The 17213-nt window shown below is 50.2% G+C and overlaps 1 protein-coding gene across 8 annotated transcripts in view; it reads left to right on the forward strand.

The window, feature by feature from the left end:
• Positions 1-17213, forward strand: part of Epb41l1 (erythrocyte membrane protein band 4.1-like 1) — a 111114-nt gene that overhangs the window by 72785 nt on the left and 21116 nt on the right. For 5 of the 8 annotated variants that reach the window (XM_013011054.1, XM_013011055.1, XM_013011060.1 and 2 more), the window contains exons 8-13: positions 2575-2662; positions 3164-3316; positions 4895-4992; positions 5208-5383; positions 7797-7945; positions 11400-11582. In XM_013011054.1, the coding sequence (XP_012866508.1) occupies positions 2575-2662; positions 3164-3316; positions 4895-4992; positions 5208-5383; positions 7797-7945; positions 11400-11582 (847 nt within the window). The remainder of the gene's footprint in view (positions 1-2574; positions 2663-3163; positions 3317-4894; positions 4993-5207; positions 5384-7796; positions 7946-11399; positions 11583-17213) is intronic. The other 3 variants (XM_013011056.1, XM_013011059.1, XM_013011062.1) reach the window with 1 other exon arrangement.

Consider the following 17213-nt stretch of genomic DNA (forward strand, 5'->3'; position numbering starts at 1 on the left):
CATGTTGGCCATGACTGTGGCTATCTGTGGACAGTCAAGTGTGTTCCTTCTTTCAGGAGTAAGAAGGTTAGTAACCAGATGTATGAGCACAGGCTATTTAACCTCTGGAATTCCCACTTCTTTTACCCCAATGCATAGCCTTACATGATCATTGTTTCTCAACTGTTGGTATTCAGCGCAGTATAATTCCCACTTGGATCCCAGGCATTATGGACCGAGGTCTCCCTTCAGTTGCTATGTCAACCCAGATGCTTCCCTTTCTGCCATTTCCAAATGTTTGTCCTGCAGGGTTACTAACCCCACCTACCCAGGGAGGAATCCATAGGGGCCTTTTAAGCTGGTCATGCTTTGGGCTCCAAGTTCAAGGTTATTTTGGAAACCTCTTGGGACAAATGATGTGAAAGCAGATCCATTGTAAATGACAAAGCTCTGTATCTGCGGGTTGTCCTATGGTGACAGGGATCTCATTACTATGCAGGGTGGAGGGTAGTGTGCTTTGGGCTACATCTGGAGAGGAAGGCTAGGACCTGATGTGGAGAAGACTCTGCTGGGGTATGATGAACACTAGGTCCAGAGCAGCAAATGCTGCCTCTCAGACTCATATACCACTGCTACTTGGTTAGTACTGACTGGTATGATTTGTGTTGAGTAAGGCTACAACTGATTAGCCATGGGCATCTGGACACAGGTCTAGGGCAGCCTGCCTGCCCTCTATCTACCGTCATCATACTAGATAACAAGGTACTTTAGAGATACACACGAATTTTAATAATTCGTTGAAGGACATTAAGATCATAATAGACTTGACAGATGCTAATGGTGATTCCCAAAGTTCTCTGGACCTAACACTCATTGACATTTAGTGTCATACATCCCCCACGGCAGGCAGCTCAGAGGTGAAGAGAGCACAAATCAAGGAGGCCCAGAGGATGAGAGAGAGAGAGAGAGAGAGAGAGAGAGAGAAAGAGAGAGCACCATATATTATAAGTGGTTGGAAGCACAAGTTCAGGAGCCACATTGTCTGTATCAAAATCTCTTTAGGAGCTGGGAATGTGGCTTAGTGGTAAAATGCTTGCCTAGCATGCATGAAGCCCTGGGTTCAATTCCTCAGTAACAAACAAAAAAAAGCCGGAAGTGGCGCTGTGGCTCAAGTGGTAGAGTGCTAGCCTTGATCAAAAGAAGCTCAGGGACAGTGCCCAGACCCTGAGTTTAAGCCCCAGGACTGGCAAAAATCTCTGTGAGACTCTTATCTCCAATTAACCACCAGAAAACTGGAAGTGGAGCTGTGGCTCTAAGTGGTAGAGAACTTAGCCTTGAGCAAAAGAGTTCAAGGACAGCACTCAGACTCTGAGTTTAAGCCCCAGGACTGGCACAAAAAAAAAAAAAAGAAAGAAAAAAACCCGAAACCTCTTCTTGAGCTTGTACATGAAACAAACATGCGCACATAGGCACTGATAGAAGTTTCCTTTCAACAAGAGTCAAATGTAGTCTGAGTTTCCTGAAAAGCTAAGGGCCTTAATGCTGTTAGTTTTAAAAGGCCTGGAAAGTAGGCAAAGAGACAGCTAACGCCAGCATAGGTTTATTGGGGACAAAACCTGCAGAGGAGACCCTCCAGTCAGAGCTAAAGACTGACTCCTTGCTCACAGACTGGGGTATTTGTTGTGAGTCTAAGTGAACACTAGATTTGTCTGGTGGGGGCTGGTATGAAAGTAAGTAATGATGGGACATAGAAAACTTGTGAAATGGGCCACGGTTGGCATAAGGGAGGGAGTAAAGTGAAGTGTCGCATGTTCAAAGCCCTGGTCTGTCGCCCGCCCAAAGAGTTATAGTCAGTCAAGAAGAGAGGGCGAGGCAAGAGTGTTTGTAAATCAAAGCACTGGTCTGGGGGCTCAAGATGATCCGGATCTTAATGGATTCCCGTCCTAACTCTTCTTTTCAGGAAGGGAATTTGTGCACCTGTTCCTCAGAGAATATTCAGTGGCTGCTGACAATAAATTCTGAGGGCAATGGCTTCTGTGGGTAGTCACCTTTGGGTGATTACAGTGGTGACCATCTTCAACACTGGTTCCTTGGTTATAGAGATGCAGGACATTTAGCTCACTTAACTTGGTGACCATGGAGGCAAAAAATCATGACTCCTAGCCTAGCCCTTGCCTTGTCTGCTTCTAGGAGGAAACAAGATGGGACCTGAGCTGTGCAGAAGACAGGGTTGGGTAGATGGATGCTGGGTTCATCCTGCCCTAAGGGCAAAGGGAAGAGCTTGATGAGACTCTGCCACCTCTCTTCCTGGAATAAGAATAACAGGCTCTGGTGGTGACCATTCGTAGCCAGCAGGACCAGTCTTTTCCCTTTTTGTCAGTCGTGGGTCCTGAACTCTGGGCCTGGGCGCTGTCACTCAGCTCTTCAGCTCAAGGCCAGTGCTCTACCACTTGAGCCACACCACTGGCTTTTTATGCTTATGTGGTGCTGAGGAATGGAACCCAAGGCCTCATGCATGCAAGGCAAGCGCTCTACCGCTGAGCCACCTTCCCAGCCCCATTGGACCAGTCTTGAGTGATGACATTCTTTTCTCAGGGGCATGACCCCAGGAGAAGCTGAGATCCACTTCCTGGAGAATGCCAAGAAGCTTTCCATGTATGGAGTTGATCTGCACCATGCCAAGGTACTGCTGAGCCCAGCCCCCTCACCACTGGGTGTTGCCCCCCCCAAAAAAAAATTATTATGCCCTCTAGAGCGCTTGGGTGCCAGACCTGTGTTACCGCCAGCTCAGAATCTTTTCTGGTCATATTTCTCATTCCTCCAAGTTCATGGCTTTAGCTCCCCTTCATCTTGGCCATTTCCTCATGTTCCATTTCTTTATGAACCTGTGTATCACCATGAGATGGAGAGCACATGGCCTAGCATTGTGTATCTACCTGCATGTTTGCTGAGTGAATGTATGATTGAATGACAAAGCCAGTGATGGAACAAGCGAGAAGTGAAGGGCTGTGTAGACAAATGAGTGAGGGAAGGAAAGACAAGATGACTGTGGGAGAGATTAGTCTTGGGACTCCAGCATGGAGTCTCTCACTAAACTCCTGAGACTCAGGAGAGGGTTTAAGGTGGGTGGCATGGGCCCTGGGCCTGAAGCCCAGGCCTCTCCATTCTCCCGGCTCTTGTGCAGGACTCCGAGGGCATCGACATCATGCTAGGTGTCTGTGCCAATGGCCTGCTCATCTACCGGGACCGGCTGAGGATCAACCGCTTCGCCTGGCCCAAGATCCTGAAGATTTCCTACAAGAGGAGTAACTTCTATATCAAGATTCGACCTGGGGAGGTGAGCTGGCCCTCAGAGCCCTGCTCCCATGGGGTGACCAAAATAGGTAGACCCAACAGAGATTTGGGCTTTTCATATCCACAGTACATGGACAGAAGAACTGGTTCCTCATGGATCTTTGCATAGAGTGTGTGTGTGCGCGCACACACACACACACACACACACACACACACACACGCACGCACACACATATGTACATGAGTAAAATACAATGCTAGACATATGCACTCACATTACACAAGTAGTACATGTCTGTGCATGTGTTTGCTTACATGTAGTACTCCAACATGTACACATATTGAGACACAGCCGGGTACATGCTGACAACATAGCATGCATGTACAAACATGTCCACACCTCTTTTTCTTTAAGTACACATCACACCCATCAAAAATCCTTTTGGCTGTCTTGCTGGAGTGCCTGGGACCACCTGCCACCAACAGTTGCCTCCTGTCACCCATGTCACTGGACTCCCTGTCTTTGTTTCCATAATTCAGATCCTGCAAAGCTCCCATTCACCCCATCCATACATCTCCTTGTCTAAGCCTTCTAGGAGTTCTTTAGGTCTTGGGTCGGAGTTCAGGTCCCAGGACCACCTACCTTTTCCACTTCTTCCTTGTTATGCTGGCCCATACACATGATGCCCCAGTCTCTCTGGCCTTCTCTGCAATTTTTGAACCAATTAAGTTTCATTCCTGCCCTGAATCTTTAGCATATGATGCTAGTTCCTTCTTCCTCTGTTAGTCAGCTTTCCGTTACTGTAACAAAGCATCCAAGACAATCAGCTTTGGAGGGTTTTTTGTTTCTTGGTTGTTTTTTTTTTTCCAGTCCTGAGGCTTGAACTCAGGGCCTGGGCCCTGTCCCTGAGCTGCTTTTGCTCAAGGCTAACACTCTACCACTTGAGCTACAGCACTACTTCCAGCTTTTTCTGTGTCGGTGATACTGAGGAATGGAACCCAGGGCTTCATTCATGCTAGGCAAGCACTCTACCTCTAAGCCACATTCCCAGCTACCTTGGAGGGTTTTTTTTTTTTATCCCTAATGAGTTCCAGTACATTTGGCCCGTGGTGAGGCAACGGATCCTGGCAGGAGCATGTGGAGGAGCAGAGTGTTCGCCTCATGGCTGGGGTGTAAAAAAGAGGAAAAAAAAGAGGAAGACATCTGTGTCCATACTCACTTCCACAGGTGCATTGCCAGTGACCTAAAACCTCCCACCAGACCCTAACTCTAATGGATTTCCACCTCCTTCCAGTATACCACTCTGGGGCAAAACCTTCCATGCAGGGACCTTTGGGGGACATTTGAGATTCAAACTATAGCATGTCCCCATCTGTCAGATCTTAGCTCAAAACTTACCTGTGTAGAGATCAGACCTGATCACCTGAAATCCTCTCTGTTGGTCCCCATGGTGTGTCTGATGTTTATCACTGGGCCTGTCACAGGACCAGGTCTTCCTGACTTAATGATTACATACACGTGTCAAAGCCACATGGCTGGGAAGAGGCTGAGAAAGGATGGGCTGGTGGTGAGCGTGGGGCCCAGGCTCTGCCACTCACCACCCCCTTCTCGGTTTCCCAGTATGAGCAGTTTGAGAGCACCATTGGCTTCAAGCTCCCAAACCACCGGTCAGCCAAGAGGCTGTGGAAGGTCTGCATCGAGCACCACACGTTCTTCCGGTGAGCCGACCTGGGCAGGTAATGGGGAAGAGGCAGAGGAGGTGAGGGTACAGGGGAGCAGAAGGAGTTAGTGGGGACCCCAGGAAAGCTTCGTCTTTCCCTGAGTCTCCTCCTTCCTGGGCTACTTTGAGGTATTGTTGCTGATGGGACACTAGGACAATAGACTCTCCGTGCTGGTCCACCCCTCCCTCCTCACCTCCATCCCTCCCGTGCAGGCTGGTGTCTCCAGAGCCCCCACCCAAGGGCTTCCTGGTGATGGGCTCCAAGTTCCGGTACAGCGGGAGGACCCAGGCCCAGACCCGCCAGGCCAGCGCCCTCATCGACAGGCCCGCACCTTTCTTCGAGCGCTCCTCCAGCAAGCGGTACACCATGTCCCGCAGCCTAGACGGAGGTAGGGCCCGGGCTGGAGGTGGGGAAGAGGCTTCTCCCAGGGCAGTAGGGGAGCGGGCACCCCAGGTCCTGGCATAACGCGCAGGGACAGCAGTGGACGCATCCCAACTTTAGTTGCACCACACGTGGCAGCCCAGAAGTACCACCACCACCCAGGCAGCACTTGGTGGGCTCACTGCCGCTGGGATGCACCTGCTGTTGTTGAGACTTCCTGGAGTCACGAGTCCTGTGGGATTCCAAGGTCAGCCACGTAGTGTTCCATCCCCCTGCCTGACAAGCTCAGGGTGCACAGGTGGGCGTTGTGTCAGGAGGATGGTAGACTGTGGGTGATGCAAAGGTGATGCGCATCTCTCTGTCTCTCCCCTGAAGTCTCCATTCCTAAGCCAGGTGCTGAATGAAACCTAGATCTGGTTGTAGCAGGTGTTAGCCAAGAGCTGGAGAAGTTTGTCAGGGAAGGGACAGAAGCCTGGTTTCTAAGCCAGAAGGTCAGGCTCTTATCCCGATGGTTGGCCCTTCTTCCCTCTCACTTTATTCGTGAGTGTGTGTGTGTGTTTGTGTGTGTGTGTGTGTGTGTGTGTGTGTGTGTTGGTCATGGTCATGGGGCTTAAACTTATTCTTGTGTGTGTGTGCGTACATGCGTGTGTTGGTCATAGGGCTTCAACTCATGGCCTGGGTACTGTCCTTGAGTTCTTTTGCTCAAGGCTAGTGTTCTACTTCTTCGAGCCACAGTACCACTTCCATTTTTTTTAGTGGTTAATTGGAGGTAAAAGTCTCACAGATTTTCTTGCCTTCGAACCTCAATCCTCAGATCTCAGCCTCCTGAGTATGCTAGGATTACAAGTGTGAGCACTTGGCTTCAGTTTATTCTGCTAAGATGAATACAGTGATTTCCCTGCTCACCACCAAGAGAGTATTGTAGGACTCAAATCAAATGATGTGCCCAATACTTTGCACATTGAGCATCTATGGCTAGCGGGGGGAAATTCTTCTCTAGTTTATTGGGGGTAATCTGTGTTCTGGTTGGTTTAACTCAGTGTTTCCCACCAGGACTCAATTTATAGGCTTAATCGGGTTACACCCAGAGGCTGGTACAAAGCTTCTCACTCCACTTTTTCCCATTCAGAAAAGTATTTTGGAATAGCTGTGAGTAAGATAGATGTTATTTATTTATTTGTTTATTTTGGTCGGTCATGGGCTTGAATTGAGGACCTAGGCATTGTCCCTGAGCTCTTTTGGCTCAAGGCACTTTGAGCTACAGTGCCACTTCCAGTTTTTGAGTGTTTAATTAGAGGCAAGAGTCTCACAGGGACTTTTCTGTCCAGGCTTGCTTTGAACCATGATCCTCAGATCTCAACCTTCTTGAGTAGCTAGGATACAGATATGAGCCACCAGCACTGGCTAGATGTTATTTTTTTTTTCTTTTTGTTGGTTGTGGGGCTTGAAGTCTGCACCTGGGTGCTGTCCCTGAGCTCTTCAGCTCAAGGCAAGTGCTTTACCACTTGAGCCACAGTGCCACTTCTGGTTTTTCTGGTGGTTAATTAGAGATAAGAGTCTCAGACTTTTCCTGCCAGAGCTGGCTTTGAACCGTGATCCTCAGATCTCACCTCCTGAGTAGCTAAGATTACAGGCGTGAGCCACCAGCGCCCAGCTAAATTTTTTTTATTGAATTCTAATTAGTAAAATATCCAGGTACCTGTAAACCTAGCTTCTCAGAAGGATGAGATCTAAAGATTGCAGTACCTGGGCAGGAACATCCATGAATGAGATTCTTATCTCCAATTAACACACACACACACACAAAGACTGGAAGGGGAGCTGTGGATCAAGTGGTATAGTGCTAGCCTTAAGCACAAAAGCTCAGGGACAGCACCAGGCCCTGAGTTCAAGCCCCAGGACCAGCACAGCACAAAAAGAAAACAAAAAAAAGCATTCACAGTCTGTAGGACCTTAGCTGCCAACAGTAACACAATAAACATTCTGCCACAGTGAGCACAGCCAAAGCAGTGCCATTCATGGGCCAGCATTCTGTGCCACTTTACTGAATGCTTGTCCGTGTTCACTTGTTTGTCCCTCACCTCCACTTTCTCAAATAGATACCACGTAAGGATGAGGAAATGGAGGCCCAGAGAGACTATGTAACTTGCCCAAGACCACACAGCCAACAATGGTTTTAAGATGGATTTTTTTAACCATGAATTTAAGACCTGAACCCAGTTTCTGGTGCTGTAGAAAGCAGGAGGGAGCCCTGGACTAGGAGGCCTCTCTTGCCATTTCCCCCCGTCATTGGCCATGTAATGGGCTGGTCAGCAGGTTGGGCTATGGAAGAGCCGTGGCTGGGTGGCAGCGGGGCAGGCTTCCGGTCACACCTGTGGCAGTGATTCCCACGGTCACCTGGACATCTCGGCCTATTTCAGCAGAGTTCTCCCGCCCAGCCTCGGTCAGTGAGAACCACGACGCAGGGCCGGACGGTGACAAACGGGATGAAGATGCTGAGTCTGGAGGGCGGCGGTCGGAGGCAGAAGAAGGAGAGGTCAGAACTCCCACCAAGATCAAGGAGCTAAAGGTAGGAGCCTGGATGGCTGATGGAGGTCTAGGCTCCCCAGCCTGGCCCCACATCCCCAGCTGAGACCATCCAGCCTTGCCCTAGGACGCGTAGAGATATGGGACCTTGCCCTCCGGGTGTTCACCACACCCGGACGTCCTGGGAGGAGTAGGCATACGGCCCCTGCCAGCCCTGTACCCTTCACTCCTGTTACTCAGCTTCCCCCTGCCCAGGGAGGGGGTGGGGGGGTAGGTCTCCTCAAACCTCCTGGTGCTCACTCTTAGTCTGCCTTTAACTATAATCTGGCTCCATATTACCTCCTCTTCCTCCCCTCCAGCATAATCAGGTGTCACTGAGTTGTGTCCCCTTCTGCTGTTGGAATTCAGTGTGCATGCCCCGCCCCCCACAGACATATGCCCATGCGCACTCACATACCATGTATGTACACACTTCAGGAACGCACAGCCTCAGCCTTGCGTGCATTCATCTCAAGCATATACTACAAAGCACACCTCATGCTTCATGCACACAGACACACAAATAGCACGTTCACACACAGGCCGGTGCACATGTGCCAGGCACGGCTTCTTCTCCATGGAGTTGCTAAGCAGTTTTCTCCCCCCATCATGCAGTTCTGCTGTAGGAGCACAGGCCTCTGAACACACCCCCACTGCAACAAGAAGCATGAAACCTCACACACACACTCAGGCCCTGCCCCACAGAGCGTGGCTCTGCCCACTTTGCCTCAGCCTCCCAGGACTCTTCTTTACCTTTCCCCGGATCCCTGCTTCCTACTCTGCACCTTGAGGCTGCTCCCCTTGCTGTGGGGAGGGGTGGCCAGCAGCTCCCCAGACAGCACTACGTGGAGGAGGGTGCACGCACAGGCCTTTGCTGGGGCAGCCAGCCGTGGTGTCTCTAGTCTGTTTGCTGTACTGACCCTGCTGGTTCCTTTCCCTCCTCGTATATCCCGCTAGCCGGAGCAGGAAACCACGCCGAGACACAAGCAGGAGGTACTGCATGGCACCTGCCCTTCCCTGCCCAGCCATCAGGTCCCCTTCCTCATTTGTCAGCATGTCTATCCTGGACTCATGGCCCCAGCACCATCTCTGTCTGCTCTGCCATCTTCCCCCCTGTCATACCCCTCTCCACTCACCCCTTCTCCCCCGCATTGAGCTCATCTTTTCAGACTTCATTGTCTCTCAGCCATCTCTCCCTCCCTCCTCACCCCTGCCACCGACTGAAACCAAGTATTCCATGCTTGCTTTAAACCTGCTGAGAACCTGACCTGTATCCCTGTGTCCACCCAACTCTTCCAGGTCATTTTGTGCTTCCATTGAACTCCTCTCTCCCATTTCTCCCTCCCCCACCGCACTGTTCAGTCTCTCCTCCATCTCATCAGTATCCTCATGGGAATTGGCATCTCTTGGCAATCAGATTGGTGGGGGCGGAGTGGGTGTGAAGGGGGTAGAAGGGAGGAATATCTTCTCTGAGATAAACGTAGCTGCTCTGACTCCAGCTCATCTCCCCGGCATCTTGGCTGTGGTGCATCAGCTCTGTTGAAACCTTTTCTCCTCCTCTCCCCTCTCTTATTTATTGCTTCCTTCAACTTCTTCCTCCTGACTTCACACACTTTCTTCCCTTTCAGTCTTCTCCTCCTCCTCCACCTCCTCCTCCACCTCCTCCTCCTCCTCCTCTCTCTTCTTCTTCTTCTTCTTCTTCTTCTTCTTCTTCTTCTTCTTCTTCTTCTTCTTCTTCTTCTTCATCCTGGGGCTTGAACTCAGGGCTTGGGCACTAATCCCTGAGCTTCTTTTGTTCAAGGCTAGCACTCTACCACTTGAGTCACAGCGCCACTCCAGCTTTTTCTGTGTATATGTTACTGAGGAATCAAACCCAGGGCTTCATGCATGCTAGACAAGCAGTCTACTACTGAGCCACAGTCCCAGCCCCCCGTCTTCTATTCTTTATTGGAACCTTAGCCACAAGAGAACAGACTTTATGCCTGGACTTTATGCCAGGGAGAGGCCCAAGACTGGGTCATAACCAGAGCCTGGTCTTGATGTCCTAAGATCTGTGTTTCAATACAGTCTGTCACTGACAGAGAGGGTCTCAGGAAAGCCCACTCTGGCTAATGTTCTACCACTTTGAGTCACAGCTCCAATTCTGGTGGCTATTTGGAGATGAGTCTTATGGACTTTGATGCCTGGGCTGGCTTGGAAATGTAATCCTTAGATCTCAGCTTCCTGAGTAGCTGGGATTACAGGTGGGAGCCACCAGTACCCTGTCTGAAATATGATCTTTAACCTCAAGGATCCCAGGACCCCTGTGCTCCTTGCTGCCAGCAGGCCAGTTTGGGATCGTCTCGGTTGTGACTCATTAGCCATTGCTGCCCCAAACCCAACTTTGCACAAACTCCATCAGGTGAAGCTTCTCAGATACACCATTCTGCAGGCAGCTCAGCCTCAAGAAGGGGCTGAAGGGAAAACAGAAGAAGCCTCTGTCTGATCTGAATCTAATAAACTGAAATTCTCCATTTCTTGCCCTTAATAGAGTCCCCAAGAGTCCCCAAACAGCCTTACAGATAAGGTCTTTGGGTGTCAGCCTATCTGCTCTGTCCCAGAAGCAGGCAGATAAACAGCTTGGAAGGTTCCTATGGCTCAGCCTTTCAGGACCTAGGTAGATCACTGCACTGGCATGAGCTCAGCCTTGGCAGCTCAATGTGACTGCAGCCATATCTGGCTTGTTCTTGCACCAGGCTTTAGAATTTGCCCTTCTTCTTCCTACCCTGCAGCATCCTGCTCTTTCTGTCTGTTTCATCCCATCTGTTCTTGGTAGATAGGAACTCAAAGGCATCTGGAAGATTCTAGGTGGTAGGGATGGTGCTGGCTCACAGCTCTGTGATCAGGGCTGCAGTCTTACCTTGGTCCCATTTTTCTGGATGACCCTGTCTACACTAAAGACGTCCACAGGGTTTGGGCAGCTGCGTATGTTGGGCTTCGAGGGGCCTAGCTTACATGCCCTGCTAAGTACAGTGTTCCAGGGCTCCACCAAAGGTAAGAACCAGGGTCCAGGAGGAACCTGGGAGGAAAGCACAGCCCCGAGAACGCACCAAGGAGTTCTCACTCTGGCAGATGCTGTCTGCTGTGTCTTGGTTGTCACCAGAGAAAAGTCATCTCTATGCCTGACTCTTGCTGGGCTTGCCGCACCCAGACCTACTGGGTTTCAATTGAGTTGGGTGTTCAGAGATTAGGGAGCCAGACAGGGGGAAAGAGAAGGTGACTTTTCCTGTTTGTCATTTCAAGAACCCTGGGCCCCAGTTGGGCTCCTTGGCCTTCTGGGTCCCTGAGACACACAGAGCAAGCCAGGTTGGGGGTGGGGAATCGTATCACTATGGCAACTGCTGCCATCATCCCTGCACCCTGCCTTGCCCGCTCAGAGCCGTTTCCCTAACACAATCTCCTTCTCCACCCATCCCTAGTTCTTGGACAAGCCAGAGGATGTCCTGCTGAAGCACCAGGCTAGCATCAATGAGCTCAAGAGGACTCTGAAGGAGCCCAACAGTAAACTGATCCACCGGGATCGCGATTGGGAGCGGGAGCGCAGGCTGCCCTCCTCCCCTGCCTCTCCCTCCCCCAAAGGCACCCCTGAGAAAGCCAATGAGGTAGGTCTCTCACCCTGAAGCCCTCAGTCCGGGCATTGGGTAAAGAGGCATGGGGGTGGGGAGTTGCAATGTACTGACTTAATGATCTTCTCCATCAATACCTGTGTGTGGAGCTGGGGGGCGGAGGGGGGGAGAAAAATCCACTAACTCTTGGAATCCTGGGACCCATAAGACACTCTGTTCCACCAGCTAGAGTATTGTGGGAAGAAGTACTTGCTAGAAATCCAGCAAGGCCCTCTCTGCTGAATCAGAGATTTGGTGGTGGAGCCCTAGGGCAGTATGCAAACAAAAGTCCTAGGTGGTTCTCTTATACACTCTCCTTGGAGAATCCTGGCAGCCTGATCCAGCATTTAGGCCTGACAGCTGAGGGTAAAGATGTGCTGGGGGTGTTGTTTCTCCTGGAAGGATCCTTGGGACACACCAGAAGAGACAGAGACACCCCTCCCCCGCTACACACACATACACCAGACCTCCTCCAGAGGTTTCCACAAAGGACCCACACAGCCTCCCTTGCACATGGAAAAAGAGGGGTGTTTTCTTAATTGACGAAGAGAAGGTGATAGAATTGGGGGAATTCTTCTATTTACAATTCCAACCCATTCTTTTTAGCATTTGCTAAATCTTTGGCACTATTTATCCCAGTTTGTACCTAAGTATTTTCTCTCTAGGGCCACCGTTCATGGGCTGCAAACTTGATTGTGGTCTAGACTTAAGGCTGCCTGGGTTTGAATCGTGGCTCTGCTGCCTGCCAGCTGGATGGCTCTGGGCTTGTTACTTAATTTCTCTGAGGCCCCATTAGGTGGAGATATTCGTGAGGATTAGATGCGAATGCACGGAGAGGGACCAGCACAGTGCCGCGGTGTCAGATAGGAGTTACTTATTGTTTCATGTTGAGAGTCTTGGGACTCTTTTGTATAGAAGGTTAACTTCAAATCAAAGCTGGAAAGGATCCCTGGAACGCTCTCGGTTCAAGGTCTTCCTTTTATAGATAGGAGCTCTGAGACCTGGAAAGAAGGATGATTCTGCTTCCTAGCTCACAGAAGCGGGGTCCATAGCTGCTTTTCTTGTATTTGCCATTAAACTCCAGTTGCCCTGGAGCAAGAGAAAATGATGTGAAAACCAGGTATAGAGTCAATTGTGTATGTGCTTTCCTCTAATGCTTTGAAAACTGGTGATACCGCCATGATCTAATTTACTGAGTATTTGATTGAATCAGCACTAGCCACTGTCTGAGCTGGCCAGATAGCAGAGAGCTTTGCTCAGTGAGGCATAAGCTCAGACAGAACCTTTTGGATTCCCAGGCTGCCAATTCACAAAATTAGGGATGCTTAAAGGGGGCTTTTGTGGCAAGTGCTATGGAAGGTGGAGGTGGGGATGGGGTGGGGAACAAACCTTTGCATCTAAGGGATTCTGTGTTCCCCAGTGTAACCAAGATCCTGGACTAGGTCTCAGAGCCTGCTTTAGTGGTTTCGCTAATTGCAGTCCTCCATCCCTGCCTCCTCCCTAGAGAGAGAGACTTGCCCAGATGGGGCTGGAATCCATCCTGAAGGGGGCCTGGCTGAGGGTGAGATGTGATGCAGAAGCTAAGGAAAGAGTCAGACTGTAACCCAGAAGAGAAGGTTGGGTGCTGATGAGCTGAGCTGGGGTTGGAGCTCTGGAGCTTCAGAGCAGCCTGGTTTATGGATGTGCCCCACCTGCTGGTGAGATCTAGCACTGCTAGAGGATGGGTCTCACAAAAGGTAATCCCGTCCAGCACCACCTTACCTTCTTGGCTGCAAGAGCTATAATCTCCAGTACTAAAAAGAATTATAGTCCAGGAGCCCATCTTGAAACTGGCTTATTGCCTACCCCCTGCAATTTAGGGAACTCTTGAAAATTTGGAAGCCCAAGGCAAAGACTGGCCCCTAGGGTGAGTGGCATCACCTCTCTGAGCCCCATTGCCAAGTCCACCTGAAGGAGGACCAAAACTGCCTTCCATAAGGAGATTCTGGGCCACATTGACTGAAATAATGCAGCACCATATCTGTCCACTGGGATGTTCTGGAAGGTCACAAGGTCTTAGCTGATGGCAACTAGAATCCCTGACCTGAGGCTGGGCTCTGTGGGGCCCTGCAGGGACATATTACCCAGCATTCCTAAGAACTGCCTCAGATTTTGAGGCCCCATCTAGGCAAAGAGGAGAAGCAAGTGCAACCTGAGCCATTCCCGTTTGCAAAACCCAGGCTTTAGTTTAACTTTTAAAAAGGGATGTGGAGCTAGATGCCTGTCTCTCAAAAGGTAATTTACAGGCTCATACCTGTAATCCTAGCTACTTAGGAGGCTGAGCTCAGAGGATTATGGTTCGAAACCATCCAGGACAAGAATGTCCATGAGACTCTTTTTGTTTGTTTGTTTTGTTTTTGGTGGTCGTGGGGCTTGAACTCTGGGCCCTGGGCACTGTCCTTCAGTTCTTCAGCTCGAATCATGAGACTCTTGTCTACAATTAACCATCAAAAAGGCAGCAGTAGAGCTGTGGCTCAAGTGGTAGAGCACTAGCTTTGAGCTAAAAAAAAAATCTCAGGAATGAATTCAAGCCCCAAGACTTGTATAAAAACAAAAAAAAGGGGGGGTGGGAATCATGATCCCAATTACAGGACAAAGTCAGTGACTCTGGGCCTCCTTCCTTCAATGGCTCGGAAGGGTGTCCCTCTCTACCTCCCACACAGAGTGGCTCCTCCAGACTGAATTTGTGATTCCGAAGGATGGGGGACTTACTGTACTGGGCTGTTTTCACTCTGTGTGTCTCTCCTGTTCTCTCCCTCTCTTCCTGTCTCTGTCACTCCTTTGCTTCTTCCCTCCCTCTTTCTATTTTCCTCTGGCCTTGGGCCTACCCCTGCAGTCCCAGAGGACCCAGGACACCTCTCAGCAGGACTTGGTACCTGGAACAGCCCCAAGCGTGGAAGTGTTCACTCAGAAAAGCCTCGCAGCGTCACCTGAGGTTACTGCCTTTCCCTTCCCTGGTCCCTGCCTCCTGGGGCCACCCACCCATGACAGTCTACCTTCCAGGGTCTTAAGAAAACCCATCCTCTGGGGTGAGGGTCTGGACCCCTGCAGAAAGCAGCAATGGGTAGTTATGCTATCCCCATGCTATGACCAGCAAGCCGAGGGATCCATAAAGGGCCAGCCCTCCTCATTTCATTGTTTCTCAGAGAGGACAGGACTGAAACCATCTTGGAAAGACCAAACAGCTGAATATCTAGCTTTAAAGGAGAGGGGACATGCTGTCTCAGAGCAGGGGACTCTGGTGCAGGCTCTGATCTCGAAGCTTAGGGCTAGAGGTCATGTCTCCTTAGTCTTCTCTTTGTTCAGAAGCCCAGGTGGGGTCTAGCAGTGGCTAGTTAGGGCATGACATCCCATCTATCCCCTGCCTACAATTCTTTAAACTCCTCGAGGGCATGGGTCTGTCTGGGTGTCCAGGAGATGAAAATGGGTCTCCTGGGAGATGATCATGGACGTCTTTCTCCAGGAGAATCCTTGGGCTGCAGTGAGCTCAAGCACACAAACATTCTGAACAAGGAAGGCATCGCTTCTGTTCCCAGGGCTCTGGGGATTTCCTGTGGTTCTGTGTGAGTGCTGGGTGTGGAATCCAGGCCCTGCCAGCAGGGGCCATATCCTGCCCTGCTGGGCTTTCAGACGACCTCCTCTGTTGGCATAAGGAAAGATTCTATAGCTCTCGTTCAATGTACTGAAACTTTAGGAAAAGTCATGATTAAGCTCCAGATGTGATGAAACGTAAACCAGAATTCGACATGGATTTCTTCTCCATATAAAATAAAAATGATAAGCATTCTCTCTTGAGAGAAGGAGGATTGGAGACACCAGCATCCTAAGTGCAAAGGTCAGGGACGGTGATTCCTTGGAGTCTACAGATGCTTCTAGAACCAAGGATGTGTCCCTGTCGGGGGCGAAGTTCTCAGTGGGCACCCTTCATCATCCTCCACAGAGGGACTCTTTCTAACCTTGACAGCAGCCCATCGTCTCCTCCCCAGTTAGCCAGAGTTGTGTTCATTTCAATCTGCCCATCCAAATCGGCAGCCTGAGGACATCCTGCTGCCCTTTGGTGCCCATCGGCCTGCTCTGCAATCTGCCAAAGACTTCCTAAGCGGGTTGAATACCTCCCCTTCCCTAGACCTCCCTACTGCAGCTTCTCCCATGAAGTGGTGTCCAGAAGGCCTCATGTTCCAGACCTCCTCCTCCTCCTCCTCCCGTAAAGGATAAGGCCCAAGCTTCAGGTAGGGCCTGAACAGCTCTGGGTCAGTAAAACCAATCCCTCTGGAGACTTTTGTCTGTGTCTTGTGTGGGAGCAGAACCAGCCTCTCTGTTCCCAGTTCTGTGGCTGGAGTGCCTGCAGTGCCCCCAGCACATGGCAGGGGGAGCTCTAAGCAAAGTCATGAAGGTGAAAGGGCTCAGGAATGAGATTGGCTGAGCCTTGTTTGGTGACTGGGCCAGGTACGTCTCTCCTAGTACACTGATGATAACAAAGTTTTCACTTTTCCCTCTAGTCTTTCCGCCCCCCATCCCACCACCTCAGGATCCAACAAACCTACTTTTACTGGTTAGAAGCAGAACCCATACTTTGTTCCCTCACTGCTCACTCTGTAGTCTTATGCAAGTCCCCTCCCACCCTGAGAGCCTCAGTCTCCCCTTCTGAAATAAAAATATTGATGCCTGCTTTATACGTCCAGTCTGATCACATTTCCTAGCACAGACAAAGTGCTAACCTTGCTTGGCATCTGTAACCAGCTCTTACCACATGTGTCTCTTCTGCCTTCAGAAAGAAAGTTTCTTTTCATTCCTCACTATCTCCTCCCTCACACTATGCACAATTGCTCATCTAGACTGGTTGCTAGTTCGAGTTGGGGCAGGAATGTTCCAAAAGGGGAACATTCTAGAAGAGGTCAACAGCTCTGGCCTCCCTCGCCAGGCTGCTAATGTGAGTACAAGCTGAAATGGGAGCAGCTATAGGAACCTGCTTCCCAAAGAGATGAGGTCTGGCTTTGGTCCTGAAGCCCCAATGACCTGAAAGAACATCTCAGAAACCTAGGACAGCTTGTCTTGGGCCTCCACCTTCCTTTTATCTCTTTTCTCTTGGCAGAATTCTCTTAATGAGATCTGACTCCTTGATCACGGTAGAGACATAATTTGCTAAAGTGGAGTCAAGGAAAAGGGTTTGCAGTGTTCCCTTGATCCTTCAAACTCCTTCAGATCTTGTGGGCTGGACAGATTCCTCACCATGCCATAACCTGCACAAGAGCCCAAGGTCATACAAACCCTCTTTTATTCCTGGGAGCAGTTTCTGACAAGTAATATCTGGAGAGGTCCCGGTAGGAGTGAGAAGAATGTACTTCCCCAAACTTAGAATCTGGGGCTGGTTCTTGACACATATGGTTTGTTTGCCTTTGCTGCAGGCTTCTGGGACTTCAGGGGAGAATCTTTCCTTCCCTAGGCCTACATATAGAAATTAGTTTCCTTGTTAGGGCAGCCCAGGCTCCCAGCTTCCCCAGGGTAGCCCAGTGATGAAGTTTAATGAGATGGACTCTCATTAAAGTTGTGTGGGAAGAAAATATGATGTCACCCCCAAGATTATATTCC

This window comes from Dipodomys ordii, unplaced genomic scaffold (genome assembly GCF_000151885.1).
Source record: "Dipodomys ordii isolate 6190 unplaced genomic scaffold, Dord_2.0 Scaffold13, whole genome shotgun sequence".
Classification (NCBI taxonomy): Eukaryota; Metazoa; Chordata; class Mammalia; order Rodentia; family Heteromyidae; genus Dipodomys; species Dipodomys ordii.